Source organism: Bicyclus anynana, chromosome 7, assembly GCF_947172395.1.
Source record: "Bicyclus anynana chromosome 7, ilBicAnyn1.1, whole genome shotgun sequence".
Classification (NCBI taxonomy): Eukaryota; Metazoa; Arthropoda; class Insecta; order Lepidoptera; family Nymphalidae; genus Bicyclus; species Bicyclus anynana.
The window spans coordinates 11250631-11267151 of record NC_069089.1 but is presented as its reverse complement, the minus strand read 5'-3'; the positions used below and the strand labels follow the sequence as shown (position 1 = coordinate 11267151).

Sequence of the window (16521 nt, the reverse complement as noted above, 5' to 3'; positions counted from 1 at the left end):
TCTATACAGCAGTCTGGGATTACCTCCGACGAAATAACTTAGGGTTCGTATCACTCAAATTCACCAAAAAAAATGTCTGTCGTTTTTTGAGCGAAAGAGAGAGATTCACATATTGATATTTAATTTTTTAAAATTAAGTTAAGTTTTTAAAATTACATTAAAAAAATATTATACATTCTTTAGTCCATTGAATACACACAACTATAAAAAAACATTACACACCTATATAAGTTTAATACATTAAAAAATTGATTTTATAGACGCAGTTTGTAAAGACACGTTAGATCATGATCATATACTTTTGACAGAATGAGAAGGGTAACCTCTAGCGAGGCAGGTCCTATGGTGATTGATCTGAGGTGGTCACTTAATCTATGATCGTGTCCACAGATATTAAATAAAAATCATAGTTAACTGTTATCCCTTTTGTGTCTTGTAGTACGATATCCTGTGGACTGTGACATTTTCAAAATTCAAATGTCATTTGAAATTGAATTTTAATATTTTGTTCTTGTTGGTTTGGTTCGGCAAAGTTTGGGTTTGGTGGATTTGGTATTACAAAGTATTTTTCGCATTTTATATATTTAATTTTTTGGTATTTCCGCTAAAAGTAAATCTAACTAGTAAGTACGATCTTTATATATAGTGAATGAAATATAATATTGCAGTCACGCTATTACAATTATTCAATGTTGCGAACTCTGACTGTTAACCTTATCAAATGCCGGCGCATTAAATATGCTGATTCATATTTTAATATCAATAAATTCAGACAACTTTCATCAGGATCCACTCAGACAAAATTTGGTACACCGGCTAAAATAGTTAACGGTCTGTATGTCCTCAATGTATTATGTATATATTATATTATAGTTTAGTCCTACAATTATTTCCAATACTCTGTTTTGCTTAGAAATGGATATGTTAATAATCGAAAGTAAACCAACAGAGAAAACGAACTGGTCAATTTCAATGATCACATCCTTTGATTAACAAATCATTAATCATTTGGATTGTTAAGAGGCATAACAGTGTTGTAACTGAACCAAATGATCTTTAACAGCCTTACAAACTTTTGACGTCCTCTGTGGTGCAGTGGATTATCATGATTGAGGTCCTGGGTTCGAGTGTTTTCACATAGCATGGGTACAGTGACAGTTGCCTGTATGCCATTTGTATTACATACTAATAACATGAATAGTGCAAACTTTCAAGAGTGAAACAAACTGCCACCACCATCTTACATAAAATGAAACCTAAAATAATAAAAAAAAAACTCATTTCAATTTTATTTTTAATTTCTTATAGCTTTAGTATATTTGATAAAGTGAAATATAAAATAGAGAAATGAAACAATCTCTCTTACTATAATTCGTTGATCCTGTACTTGCTATATCACTATCTATTTCTTTATTTTCAGCAATGGAAGATAAATCCATTTTCCTTTTGCCCAACAACCAAAGATTTGTTGAATTGGATAGTTCTCAAGCATTCACTAATTTAACTCCAGATGAAAAATGTTATGCTCATTATTTAAGTCAGGTAAAACATTTATGATTTAAATTACTTAATATTAAAATAGGTCTAATCGTGGGCGCCCGCTAGTAATTGTTTGTTGTGTTGTTAATAGTTGTATGTTATGTTTTGTTACTATTCGTCTTTTCAATTTCTTCACTAAGAGAGAGAGAGGCGTATATCTTAGCATTCCATGGATTCGCTGTGAGGGTGCCGGGTTCATTGTGTGGTAGAGAAAAAAACTCCAAGCAGAGTCCTGTACTTGTGACTAGATGTAGGGTTAAGGAATTCCTTCCAACAACAACTCAATAGTGCCATAAAATGTGCAATTCCTTGAGTGTTGTTGTTGTTCAATCAATCTTGATATTTTTTTTATTTTCAGGCAGCCTGGAATGGTGGACTTATTGTCCTTGTCCAAACAAGTCCAGAATCTCCAAGGATCTTTTCGTTACTGCACAGAATTTTTATTGCAGAACCTTTAGAAGATCTTAAAAAGTCTTCTATAGCAGCTGGAGTCACTGAAGAAGATTTTCAGGTAACAATTTTTTGACAATTGATTGACAATTTTTTGTTTGAAGGTCTGTAATTCTTTTTTTTTTTTGATAAATTCACCGAACAATCTCCATCGTGCCTCCTCCATCTACTCGACACTGGCGAGATAAACAGTGCCCAGTTGGCACAAATGAAAGCCATAAAGAAGAATTGAATTGAATTTTTGATAAAGCTAGAATACATTCTTGGGCTATAGTGTCTTTCAGATAGTATGGTGACAGTGTTTTACTCTTGTAAATTTGCCACTATTCATGATAATAATATGTATTATGAACTTTGCTGTACCGATGTTATCTGAAAAACACTTTAGAATGTGAATTTGAATGAACAGTGATTCAGTGAACATATTTACTTGTGTTGTTACATGTAGATTGATTAGATAGTTTCAGTAAATCAACAAGTTTTTCTTGTACTCCAACATTGTTAGTACTTATATGTTTGCTTCAGACCTATTCTTGGGAGGTTTCTTACATGTTGGAATCTTCTTAGATAAAAGATTACAGGCTAACTTTATCCTGATTTTTCTAAGGGAACAGGATCATCACAGGTGAAACATATTATTTGGAAAAAAATAGCAGTATACTACCTATTATACTTTAAGTCAATGTATAGATTTTAAACAAGAATTGATAAACAACACGTATTTCCCATAAAATAGACTTATAAATAAAATAGTATGTTTATATTACATCTTTTTATGTAGAAATGTAAATAAAATTCAATAGCACAATTCTTAGAAACTAGAACAACTAGAATTGATAGTGAAACCACTTCCCTTGAAAATAGATATGCACATTCATTTTGTGGTTCATATTTGTTAATAATACTGACTTATCGCCATTATTTTATAAAAATATAAAAAAACATAAATCATTGGTGATTCACTTTTATAATAAAATAAATTTGATTTGGTTTTTCATGAAATATTCTATGATTATTAAGAACTATAGACTTTATGTTTTGTTGTTATGTAATCTGGAAATTATTTTTCTATAATACAATATGTCACTACAAGCAGGTTTAAACAATAAAACAAAGCAAACATTAGTTAAATGCAGTCATAACTTGATAATATATTACATTTGAGTAGTACACCCAATAACTCTTCATATATTCTTGTATATATCAAAACTAGCCTACGCCTCGCGGTTTCACCCGCGTATTTCTTGTTCCCATGATAATAATATGTGTATGACACTCACAAATGACATGACTTTTTAGTTTTAAAAGAATTTTTAAATCGACTCAGTAGATCCAGAAATATATAATAGCACCACAATATCTTCATCTGTCATCATAATAACCCATATTCGGCTCACTGCTAAGCACGAGTCTCCTCTCAAAATGCGAAGAGTTAGGCCAATAGTCCACCACGCTGGCCTAATGAGGATTGGTAGATTTTAAACACATAGATAATTTGGATTGGTAGATTTTAAACACATAGACAAAATTCTCAGGTATGCAGGTCTCCTCACGATGTTTTTCCTTCACCTTTTGAGACACATGATATTTTAATTTCTTAAAATTTAGCACATAACTGAAAAGTTGGAGGTGCACGCCCCGGATCAGATTCGATCCTACGCTCTCAGAATCGAAGGCAGAGGTACTATCCACTGGGCTCTCACTGCTTCTTTATAATATTACTATAGATTATCAAGATATTTCCTTTGATTTATAACATCCATTTAGCAAACTTTGTAATTTTACAATTTTGTTTTTCAGGCATTTCTAGTATATGCAGGTGGATTATTTGCCAACAGTGGTAACTACAAAGGCTTTGGAGACACAAAGTTCATCCCCAATCTTTCAAAGGAATCATTTGAGTTGATTGTGAAAGCTTCTAAAGCTTATGAAAATGATGGAACACACATCACTAAATTGTGGGAGAACACGAAAAATTTGATGTACAGTGTCGCTCCTAGACTAACTAGTCTTGGCTTAGCCAACAAAGTAAGTAGTATTTTTTTTGTTAGAATCAACAAACCAGCAGGTGCATACCTACCTTAAACTTGTAGTAGCAAAAACAGATTTGAGGAAAGTAGCATACTTTTCCAATAGTAGTATTAAAAATGTTACAACCTATAGTAGTATTAAAAATGTTATTGAAATTAACTCTGTCTATCATTTTGCCAGTTTTTTACACTAAAAACAGAACTTTGTTATAATTAATATTAACTACCATACACTCAGTGTAAAAATTAATTAGACCTCGGATAATAGGGATCATCCCCATTACATAGACTACTTTTAATTGCAAAAGTAGAACTAAAAAAAGGTGTAATAAGGTGTAAAGTTTGCAAAGTGCAAGTACTCAAAAGATTTTTCAAGTAATATTTTTGAAAATTAGAAGTATATAATTTAAGGTAAAGTTTGAAATAAAATCTATCAGTTACATTTACAACTTTTAGTTAAGAAATGAAATTAATTCATCATTCAGGTCTGTTAGTTGTCAGCATAATCACACGGTCTGTACAAATTTACTGTAATAATTAAAGAAATATTAAATCTAGTTTGTAAGAGTATCATTCAAAAATTCATATTTTCATTCATATCTATATTATTAAATGTAAAGTAATGATTATTTTAAGGGAGTCACAACATATTTCTCCAGCAACTGCACTGAAGAGGATTCCGCTCTTGTGAATGATTGGATGAAAACAAAACGCATTGAGGCCTACATTTGTAGAACTTTCAAAACTACTGCTGAAGATGGCTGTGAGTAAAACACGTTTTGTTGTTTGTACATTATGGAGAAAGTAAATAAACTCTTATTCAATATTAGGGTTAAGTTCATATGAATATTACCTAAATAATGTTATAACTGCATGGCAACGCGCGTAACTCATAGCCTCGACGCGATCCTCCTTACCCAAGCTTCTGTTCTAGGTACTGATTATAATTATGGGAACAGCTGTCTCCAGGCCTATTCACTATGGTTTGGTCTTTATTATGAACCTATTAAAAAAAAAGTATATGTCAACTAGCATAATATGTCAAGGATAATGAATTAGCCTGCTGACCTGAATATACATATAATAGTCACTAGGGTTTTACCCGCGTGGTTCCCGTTCCCGTAGGAATATGGGGATAAAATAAAGCCTATAGCCTTCCTCGATAAATGGGCTACCTAACACTAAGAATTTTTCAAATCGGACCAGTAGTTCCTGACATTACGCGTTCAATCAAACAATCAATATTAATACTGTTGATATCCATTATAAGGCTGTCCATCCACCAGAGCGAAGTGACGGAGCGTAGCGGAGAAACGGACTAACGCGGAGCGGAGTTGCGTACTGTGCGAAGCGAAGTGAGAAAGTAATGCGATGCGAAGTTGCAGACTATCTTCTCCGCTTCCCCGCACATGACTCCCCGCTCTGCTTACCCGTTTTATATGAATTTTTAAACTAGCTTGCAAGTCCCTATTCATTAAGTGGAGCGTAGATTTTGTGCTGGGTTAATATTTCTCCATTTCTCGGCTCCGCTGCCTCGCTCCGCTTTGGTGGACTGGCAGCCTAACACAAGCTTCCCTTACATTGGGACTGGATTTATGTGTTTTTACTTTTCCAGTACCCTTATACACAATACACCTGGCTAGTATCGAAGCAACCCCAAAACCACCGATCACGATGGAGAAGGAAAAATACAAGAACGCGTATTTCCGAGTGACTCGCGGCGACTATGCGCCTCTACTCAGTTTGGTGAACGAAAACTTGAACAAAGCCGTCGAATACGCGGCGAATGACAACGAGAAGAACATGCTCAAACACTACATCAACAGTTTCAAGGAGGGCGATTTGAATGAACACAAGGAGGGCAGCAGATTTTGGATCAAAGACAAAGGGCCGATAATAGAAACGTAGGTAGACTAAAGATCAAAAGTTGTTTATTTCAAATGGGCTTTTTTCTAGCGCTCTTGTAACGATAAGTTCATCTAGTTGATCCAAATGCCTCTAAGCATTTTTTTCATAGATAATTAATTTGGCTGGTGAGGCTTCGGCCGTGGATAGTTACCACCCTACCGGCAAAGATGTACCGCCAAGCGTTTTAACGTTCCGTTTTAACGTTTAAACGTTCGTTCGTACGATGCCGTGTAGAAACCAAAAGGGGCGTGGATTTTCATCCTCCTCCTAACAAGTTAGCCCGCTTCCATCTTAGATTGCATTATCTTTTACCATCCGGTGAAATTGTAGTCAAGAGCTAACTTTTAAAGAATAAAAAACAAACAAAATTTTATTAAATTTTCATTTTATTTATTTTCCCATCGTAATAGCTGTAAAAAGCTGAAAAACCGTCCATCCGGATTTGTAGTTTACATAGAGTTCGTTTTTATGTGCACGCACTTTAAATTCCTAAAATTCGCGAATGCTTATTTCGATTTTATTATTATTTATTTACAGTGCTAATTTGGATGATTTATTAGTTCTAAAGTTACATTTTTATTTATAAAATTGTTAATCTAAATTACAAATATTTCATATCACTCTTAGATACCAAGGATTCATAGAGACTTACCGAGACCCCAGTGGACAACGGGCAGAGTTCGAAGGCTTTGTTGCGATGGTCAACAAAGAAATGTCAAAGAAATTCGGTCAACTAGTGGAAGGCGCAGAAGGGTTTATTAAGCTGTTGCCTTGGGGACAAGACTTGGAGAAGGACACCTTCCTCCGACCAGACTTCACCAGCTTGGATGTTCTTACGTTCTCAGGCAGTGGGATTCCAGCAGGCATTAATATACCTAACTGTAAGTTATTAATTTAGCCATTAACAATTATAGATTTTCACTGTATGATAGAGGCTATTGAGAAATTTATTGGTTACTTTTTATCCTGGAAAATTTTGTGATTTGTGTAATTTGCTGTGTTGTGAAATTGAATTTTATGCTTAATATGGCATCTGTTAGTAAAAAATAAATTCCCAAGATAGAAGTTAAGCCAAAAACCTGGTTCTCTGGTACAGTTGGGTAAGCTTTTCTTTAAAAAAAAAAAGAAGCATTGTCAATTGTGCCAGAGAAGTAGCTAGAGTACCTTAAAACATACAGAAAGTTAATACAAATTGACATACCTGACGATTGTTTGACAAAAGTTTTTACAAACTAAGCCTTCTTGAAATAAATAAAATTTGAATTCGAGTTAGATTGGATTTAACTGACTGACAGCAAAAATATTTCAAACCTAATTCATCATCATTCTCAACCCATATTTGGCTCACTGCTGAGCTCGAGTCTACTCTTAGAATGAGAGGGGTTAGGCCAATAGTCCACCACGCTGGCCCAATGCGGATTAGCAGACGTCACACACGCAGAGAATTAAGAAAATTCTCTGGTATGCCGGTTTCCTCACGATGTTTTCCTTCACCGTTTTTGAGACACGTGATGTTTAATTTCTTAAAATGCACACTACTGAAAAGTTGGAGGTGCATGCCCGGACCGGATTCGAACCTACGCTCTCCGGAATCGGAGACAAAGGGCATATCCACTGGGTTATCACGGCTTCAAACCTAATTAAGTACTACAAATAAAGTAGAAAGTTAAAAATATATAAATTAAATAATTACGTTTGTGTTTTCCATTTACTTAATTTGCTTTTCTTTAAGAAATGCTTCAATTTTACTGAATATTGTTGAGAAATTAAATATATAGTAGAGGGATTTGTATCAAAATCAAATGTAACTTCATTATGTATGCCTAGATGATGAAATCCGTCAGAACGAGGGCTTCAAGAACGTGTCCCTCGGGAACGTGATCCCGGCCGCCTACAAGGAGTCCGTCATACCGTTCCTCAGTGACGCGGACAAACAGTTGCTCGAGCAGTATCGGGTGCCAGCTTTTGAGGTCATTTTGAAATACCTTTTTTTTTAACGTGGGGAAATCCTCATGGATACCTTCTCGCCACGAGGAGGCAAGAAGGTTATGTCGGACTTCAACCGACTAAAACCCTACATTGTTCCGACTCGTTCCGACAGTTCATAAATTCATCAATTAATTTAATTGTGTTTGATGTGTTTTATCACATCATCCTACTTCCTATCCTACTAATATTATAAACGCGAAAGTTTGTATGGATGTTTGGATGTTTGTTACTCTATAACGCCGCTACTACTGAAGCGATTTAGCTGAAATTTTGAATGGAAATAGATTGTACTCTGGATTAACACATAGGTTACGTTTTATTCCGAAAAAATCCATGGTTTCAAGGAGATTTGCGAAAACTGATGATTTTGATGATATGAATGTTTGTTACTCTTTCACGGTTCAACTACTGAACCGAATTAGCTGAAATTTGGTATTAAGATATATCATAGCCTGGAATAACACATAGACTACTTTTTATCCCGGAAAAACTCATGGTTCCCGAGGGATTCGTGAAAAACTATATTCCACGCGGATTTGATATAGATTTATACTGTATCTGTCTAAAGAGTTTTCTAATTATTATTATTACCCTGAAATGTTCTATATTTGTTCAACAATAACGCTTTCTTTGAAAATTGACAACTGAATTGGCATAATAAGCGCAAATTGTTTTCATAGGTACAAGTAGGACTCCACGAGCTACTCGGTCACGGCAGTGGCAAGCTCCTCCGACAAAACGCTGATGGCACTTTCAATTTCGATAAGGAAAAAGTCAAGAATCCGCTCACAGGTAATATACTCTTAAATTTAAATATAACTAAAATGTAAATGTTAATGAAAGAGAGACTCACTGCTGAGCTCAAATCTCCTCTCAGAATGAGAGGGGTTAGGCCTATAGTCCACCACGCTGGCCCAATGCGGATTAGCAGACTTCACACACGCAGAGAATTAAGAAAATTCTCTGGACTAGTGTCACACTCATATTCACGAACAAAATTGTCTGTAATTTTTCGAGAAAAACAAGCTTCGATTAGATATATAATATCTTATAGGTACTAACCTAGAAGTTGTTGACCGTTTTTTACAACGTTCAACTACGTAAAAAGGTATTTTCAAGGAGCTCTTTAACCGAAGAACATGATTATAATTATGAAACACCGATCGTATAGAGACAGTTGTTATAATCGCATTAGATCGTTGATCATATACTTTAAGCGAGGCAGCTCCTTATGTAATTAGTCTGAGGATAATGATGATTGTCAATACTATCGTATTTCAGGCGCAGCGATTGAGTCGTGGTACACCGAGGGCGAGACGTACGACAGCAAGTTCACGACGCTCGGCTCCGCGTTCGAGGAGTGTCGAGCTGAGGCGGTGGGACTGTACCTCTCGCTGCAACCGGAGATATTGAAGTAATTATTATTTTATTTATTTATTACTCTGCAACATACATATTTAAATTATGCCTAACCATTATGCAACACAAACCACAGTTGGTTATACTGTGCACTTGTAGTTATACAATATTAATTAAATAATAAAAAAAAAATAATTAAATATAGTCGTATCTTGTAAAAGATTTTTGACCGTGCCCGGAAAATCGTTAAAAACAGTTACAACAATATATTCGCCTTCGCTTACCATACTCATTTATGAAGTTAGGTACATGCAATTTCAAGTTTTTTGTATTTAACTTCTTTCAGTTTAGGTTTTGTTTGAAGATACTGCTCTACTTTAATTACGGAATATTTTGTTTTTACGTCTATTATCATTAATTTACAGTAATTAAATAAAGCATGACAGTCATTTCTTTATTGTTTTTTTAAGTACAATGGTTTTTATTAGGCTAGTATTTAGTGTTATTGGTAGCTGAAGTTGATATATTTGATTAATATTAGTTGTATACGTAAGACCATAGTTACTCAATCCATATGATATTATTATTTCACCCAATACTTTGTACATCATTAGTAAGGTGGGAAATGGAACTTTGTTTATCTTTATTTTTTTTAATGTCATGCTTATAGAAGACTTTTATATTATTTTAGAGGGGAGGTATCAGTGTTGGTATATAAATAAGAGGGTATTTGATAACTTGAGCTCAGTTGTTTGTTAGGCAGCGTGTACACCGTCAGGCTGCCAATCGCGTTACTGATTTTGTGCAATAATGTTTTGTGTTGTAATTATTGTTTATCATAAATCATAAATTCTTTAGTGTGTGCATGGAGAACATGTCGGGGAGGGAAGGTGAGTATTGATGCATTCTAAAGGGATCCCTTAAACCTAACCAAGGTCACAATTCCTGGGACCTGCTCGAGGTGTTTCCTCTGCCACAAAATAATGTTACAATCACTTTCGCTGCTACCTTTTGACGGCCTCCGTGGCGCAGTAATATGCGCGGTGGATTTACAAAACGGAGGTCCTGGGTTCAATCCCCGGCTGGGTCGATTGAGATTTTCTTAATTGGTCCGGGTCTGACTGGTGAAGGCTTCGGCCGTGGCTAGTTACCACCCGACAAAGACGTACTGCCAAGCAATTTGGCGTTCCGGTACGATGTCTTGTAGAAACCGAAAAGGGGTGTGGATTATCATCCTCCTAACAAGTTAGCCCGCTTCTGTCTTAGACTGCATCATCACTTCATCACTTACCATCAGGTGAGATTGTAGTCAAGGGCTAACTTATAAAGGATAAAAAAAAAAATTACCTGTCACATAACACTCATGCTTTTTATGGCTACTTGGTTTCATGGTGTGTTTGTGCGTAGGCTCTTCGGCTACGAGGGTGAGGAGGCGGAGAAGGTGACGTACGTGAACTGGCTCAGCTTACTGTGGAACGGCGCCGCCAAGGCCACGGAGATGTATCAGCCCTCCACCAACACTTGGCTGCAGGTATATTGCCATGATTTTTTGTTCTCTTATTCATCGTTACATTATATCACTTTATATCTGTAGTTTATATCACTTTATATCATGAGCCGTGATAGCCCAGTGCATATGACCTCTGCCTCCGATTCCGGAGGGTGTGGGTTCGAATCCGGTCCGGGGCATGCATCTCCAACTTTTCAGTTGTGTGCATTTTAAGAAATTAAATATCACGTGTCTCAATCGGTTAAGGAAAACATCGTGAGGAAACCTGCTCGCCAGAGAATTTCTTAATTCTCTGCGTGTGTGAAGTCTGCCAATCCGCATTGGGCCAGCGTGGTGGATTATTGGCCTAACCCCTCTCATTCTGAAAGGAGACTCGAGCTCAGCAATGAGCCGAATATGGGTTGATGACGAATATCTGTAGTTTAATTAGTAATTAATTATTTTTATATTGTTACACCCCCACTAGGTGGACCGAAGACATCAAGCGGGTTGCGATCGTTTTGTTTGGAAGTCCATGCACGAGGCCTACGTCCAGCAGTAGACGTCCATCGGCTGATAATGATGATGATAATATTGTAACACATATTTGCTTCTCATTATTTTAATTTAATTCAATTGAATGTGTTCATGTTTTATATAAGCTGTGCCGTCACATGAGCCTCAACTGAAAATCAGCACCGTGTAATATGTTCTTATGTATACCACAGCCTTTCTTGATGAATACTGTTTACTAACAAAGAAATTGAAAATGAAGGTAGAAAACGTATGTCATTTCGTAACTTATTTATTTTAAATTATGTATGGTTTGTTTATAAAATGTTATTCATAATTTATAAACCATAACTAACTGTTTTAAGCTTATTAATCAAGTTTATTTTCATTAATTATAGAACAAATTTTTTAAAATTTTTATTAGGTGTGAAATGACTAGTGATTTCTACCCTCATTTTTAATTTGTTTGTTGGTAAACATTATTCATCAAGAACGGCTGTAGTATAGTGCATATGCTGAGCTGTACACTCTTTCTTTGTAACAGAGCTATCATACTATAGTATGCGCGTTATCATCTGAGTCGTCCGGTCATAAAAGTCAAAAAAGATAGGAATGTGCAGCGCGCCTACCTGCGCACCCTAATTATCGATAAACGGCTACCTGCGCACGTGCTAATGATGAGTCAATAATGATTTGGACGATTCTGATTGGTCGGTTTCTAATGTAATTGCATTGCGTATTTTTTTTGCTATAAATGTGTTTACTGCAATTAAATAAATACATTCATGTGTTAATGTCATGCGGCAACACTTCAATGAGAATACTACTGAAGGCGCCGCTTATAATAAATTTGGCAGAAGACGAAGATTCTGATGATGAAGACTCAGATGAAGATTAATTTTATTTAGTTAATAATTATATAATATGAAATATGTATTATATTAAATCAAATATTGTTAATTTTTTTAATTTTGTGAACAAGATACGATAATAAACTTTACTTATCGATAATATGTCTTTCATTGTTACACCCTTCACTAGACGGCTCCATAAGACCCATAAGTGCAAGCGAGATAGATATAGAGAAATGATTTATGGCCCTAAGACTCAGTTGTTAACGATAGTAGTATAACGGATTGCGAGCGTTTCAAAGCGAAGCGGGCTCGCAACGTTTACGTTACGGGCGCGCAGCGAACACGCCGCGTATGCGCAGCGAATTCGTTGCGGACGCGCAATTTTGTACTGTCTCGTACAAATGCTGTACAAATCCCAGTTTTGCCAACCGTACAATTTAAATCATATTTGTATGACTATTTGGTTCTTGTACGATGTACGAAAAAATGTAGGTCTTGACCATTCGCAGGTAGGAACGAAATTGTTTTGGATTATTTTTTATTCGTTTGCAAAACAACACAAAGTAGTCACTCTCTTCCATTCGATTAATTGTTAATGGGTTTTCCAAATTTATCGATTCTTTCGTTTTAGTCTCCGACGTTTTCGATGTAACAAAACTAACATCAGAGTTTCCTCGTCAGAATCCATTTTGTTACTAAATGTACTATACGTCGTTAATTCGCTACAAAATCGCGACGGAAACGTTGCGAATCTGCCGCGCCTCTGCGACGTCTACGCTGTGCGCCCGCTCCGCTTCGCAGCCGCTTGCAAACCGCTAGTATGATAAGGCTCTAAGGGTTACAGACAGACATGCTGTCATTAGGGTAGGGTTATTATCTACAGGATTAGTAACTACTGGCCGTGGTGCTGTAGTAGAGATATTGGTCTCACTTATAGGTGACCAGATATGGAGCTCAGCCCCACCACGCTGCTCCAATTGTGGGTTGTTAATGGCAGTGAGTGGGATAGATAGCTTATGGTAGGCGTCCACAGATCTGCATCGTACGTATCATACGCATGGCATCAAATACGTCTTTATTTATTTTATTTTTTTTATTATTCTTTACAAGTTAGCCCTTGACTACAATCTCACCTGATGGTAAGTGATGATGCAGTCTAAGATGGAAGCGGGCTAACTTGTTAGGAGGAGGATGAAAATCCACACCCCTTTTCGGTTTCTACACGACATCGTACCGGAACGCCAAACCGCTTGGCGGTAATAAAATACGTTATCGCATCATTGTTAACGATGAGATGTGTTTTATTGATATTGTCATAACAGGCGCACGCGAGGGCTCGCTTCGTTTTGATGCGGCTGATGGAGCTGGAAGGCGACGGTTTGCTCACCGTCACCGAGGTGGAGCCCGGCAAAGATCTGCTGCTCACTTTGGACAAATCGCGACTGGCTACTGATGGGAAGAGAATTATTGGTAAACATACATTTCTTTACATACTAACTGACCCGCCAACCATATTGCCTCATCGGTTAAACTGAAAATTTTGAAAAACCCTCGGAAGGAAGGAAATTAAATAGAATAACTACTTCTATGCCAGAACAGAAAAATTTATATGGTGTTGCAATATGTGGATCCCATATGACAAATCATTTTTAGCACAATGAATAATGTACGCAAAATCATTTGAAACTTCGTTACATTAGAGATTTTATATATACAGATACACTAGTTGTTTTATTTAAAATTAAGAAATAGTTATGATTTTAAATGCATTTAAAGTTCGCATAAATAGCGACTCCCGTTAACGGTCGCGATATTGTACGTGGCGTCATCAAACAACATTTGCTCGCCCGTTATAGGCAATTTCGTACTTCTGCCCTGCCTACTGACGAACTAATGGTTGGAATTGAAAAATTCTAACCATTTTGTGTTGAAAAGCCCGTTTAACGAGGAAGGCTATAAGCTACGTAACATCACGCTACGACCAATAGGGGCAAAGCACCGATCAAAAATGTGGCCAAAACGGGGAAAATAATGTTCGGTCGTCGGCTTAATAAATAAATGCGAAAGGTCATTTTTACGAAATCTCGAAAACCGTTTGACGTACAAAGATGAAATTTGGCAGGGAGGAAGTCTATAGTTAGTAGGTATCTGCTAATAATGGATTTTCGATAGAGCCGGATTAAAGAGGTCTAGAGGCTCTCACAAGTTTGTATGAAAGTCTGTCATTTAGTATGCTGCAAAATTAAAAATTAACAGGGAGGTGGTTTATAGTTGGTAGGTCTGTTATATACCCATTTTACGACAGGGGCGGATTAAGGAGGTCTAAAGGCTCTTAAGCTTAAAAAGTAAAAAAGAGCTCCTTAATCCGGCTCTATCGCAAAATCCATTCATAACAAACGTACACTAACTCTGTTTAAACTACTGCCAAATTTTTTTGTCGCCTATTCTTCAGATCACTTTTGCGGTGATTTTGTAGGGACGTAACCGATCTATAGTATAAAATTATCATTGCTTCAAAGACGTTATAAAGTTTGATTTGAACTCTACAACTTGTCCTTTTTACATGTTCCAGGCGATTTCCTAGTGAAGCTGCAGAGTATAAAGGCGACGGGCGACGTGGCGCACGGCGAGCGCCTGTTCCAGCGCTACAGCGAGCTGGGCGCGCCGTGGGGGCGCTGGCGGGACATCGTCATGCTGCACAAGCAGCCCAGGAACATCTTCGTGCAGCCCAACACCGTGCACAATGGTACTTGTGTTTTTTTTTTATTTTCCACGCGACTTGCGACTTTGACTGCAATTTTTTGTTATCCTGCAGTGGGGCGGTGTCAGAAGGGTTTGTTTCAAAGTGCGCCATATACTAGAAGTAGATGGCGAACTCATCATCAAATCACAGACACTGTTTCACTACACCCATGAGATGGCAGCAGCGCTCTATTTTTCTAAACGCATTTACTAATTTACTCTACAAAGTGCGCTTAAAGAATTTTCACTTTTAAAATGTATGGGGATGACATTTGATATATAATATTCATAGGTCACGTGTAACTGACATATGTATCGCATGTGGTAACTAGCCGAAGCCTCCCACCAGCCTGACCTGGGCCAATTAAGAAAACCTCAATCGGCCCTCCGTCTTTTAAATACATGGCCGTCAAAAACGCCTTAACGTGCTCTCTGAGGCACTAATTTTCCAACTCCTAACTGAACTCCTTTACTGAATTCTTTTTACATATAACTCGAATCTGGATTCGACCCAGGACCTCGTGTTCCGAAACGAAATGGGCTAACCACTCATATATGTTGGCGTAATCCAGCGTTTCCCATCAGGTGGGTCGCGACTCGGCACCGGGTCGCCAAAAATAAATACCGGGTCACAGCATTATGGAGGGAATACTGCGACTACTAGATGGTCAATTTTATTTCTTGACTAACGAGACGATAATGATCGCCCCATGGGCGGATTGTAGGTATTATGGGTCCAAAAACTCAAGTGGGTCACGAAGGAGTGTGAAAGGAGATGGTCCATTTCAGGTCCACTCTATTACTACTACTACTATACACCCCGTATCATTAAAATTAAAAAAATACAAGGATCTTATTAAAATTAGTTAAATTGAATAAATTTAACTAAATAAAAAGAAATAAATAAAATTAAAACCCAAGTTTTTGAGTTATATCAAGATGGCGCCCATAAAGCAACTATGACATGACAATTGACAGCAAACGTTAAATCGATTACTGCATTGAAACGTCATCAATCCGCCATTATTACCCGTATTTGTGTTGCAATTTCTTGGGAGACAATGAATATTATTTCGAAAGAATTAAAGTAAATTCGTAGATTTGTATAATCATTATTTCCGTCAGGATACAATGACTGATCCTGGGCTCCATACAATTTCGGACCATCTCCTTTACCGGGTTACAATAGAATAAAGTTTGGGAAACGCTGGTGTAATCTATTGAATATTTCTTTTCAGGAGAGGAAGTGCAGTTGAAACGGTACCCAGCGAGCGCGGAGGGGATGGTCTCGGCGTGCGTGGAGCGGTTCCCCACCACACGAGTCGACGACATCCTCGAACAGCTGGCGGAGGCCGACCGCAAGTACTTCGAGGACTTGCAGCTACTCGCCGAATGATCCCACCTTGGATACTTCTACCGCCGTTTTTAATATACATATTTGATACAAAAAGGCTGCGTTTTTTTTTCAATCAATATTATACTAATATTATAAAGCTGAAGTTTGTTTGAACGCACTAATCTCAGGAACTACTGGTCCGATTTGAAAAATTCTTTCAGTGTTGAAGCCCATTTATCGAGGAAGGCTATAGACTATATATTAGTCCCGTATTCCTACAGGATCGGGGTCCACGCGGCGTCAGCTAGTTTT

General features: G+C 36.9%; 1 protein-coding gene across 2 annotated transcripts; it reads left to right on the top strand.

The window, feature by feature from the left end:
• Positions 1–465: 465 nt before the first annotated feature.
• LOC112055727 (dipeptidyl peptidase 3) lies at positions 466–16323 on the top strand. Of its 2 annotated transcripts, none has more exons than XM_024095927.2 (14): positions 466–623; positions 1421–1542; positions 1898–2050; positions 3790–4017; positions 4656–4782; positions 5635–5923; positions 6555–6808; positions 7755–7897; positions 8597–8708; positions 9198–9330; positions 10683–10806; positions 13454–13601; positions 14704–14877; positions 16112–16323. In XM_024095927.2, the coding sequence occupies exons 2-14, from the start codon at positions 1423–1425 to the stop codon at positions 16267–16269; spliced, it is 2163 nt and encodes a 720-aa protein (XP_023951695.1). In that variant the 5' UTR covers positions 466–623; positions 1421–1422; the 3' UTR covers positions 16270–16323. The 2 variants fall into 2 exon arrangements, with proteins under 2 accessions (XP_023951695.1, XP_023951687.1); XM_024095919.2 differs by lacking the exon at positions 466–623 and adding an exon at positions 668–831.
• The last annotated feature ends 198 nt before the right edge of the window (positions 16324–16521 follow it).

Excerpts from the sequence above, each read along its gene's own strand:
- LOC112055727 (XM_024095919.2), top strand. The coding sequence starts at position 690 with ATGTTGCGAACTCTGACTGTTAACCTTATCAAATGCCGGCGCATTAAA. Across the intron at positions 4,783-5,634 it reads AACTACTGCTGAAGATGGCT|TACCCTTATACACAATACAC; the intron begins GTGAGTAAAACA and ends TTACTTTTCCAG. Across the intron at positions 6,809-7,754 it reads AGGCATTAATATACCTAACT|ATGATGAAATCCGTCAGAAC; the intron begins GTAAGTTATTAA and ends ATGTATGCCTAG.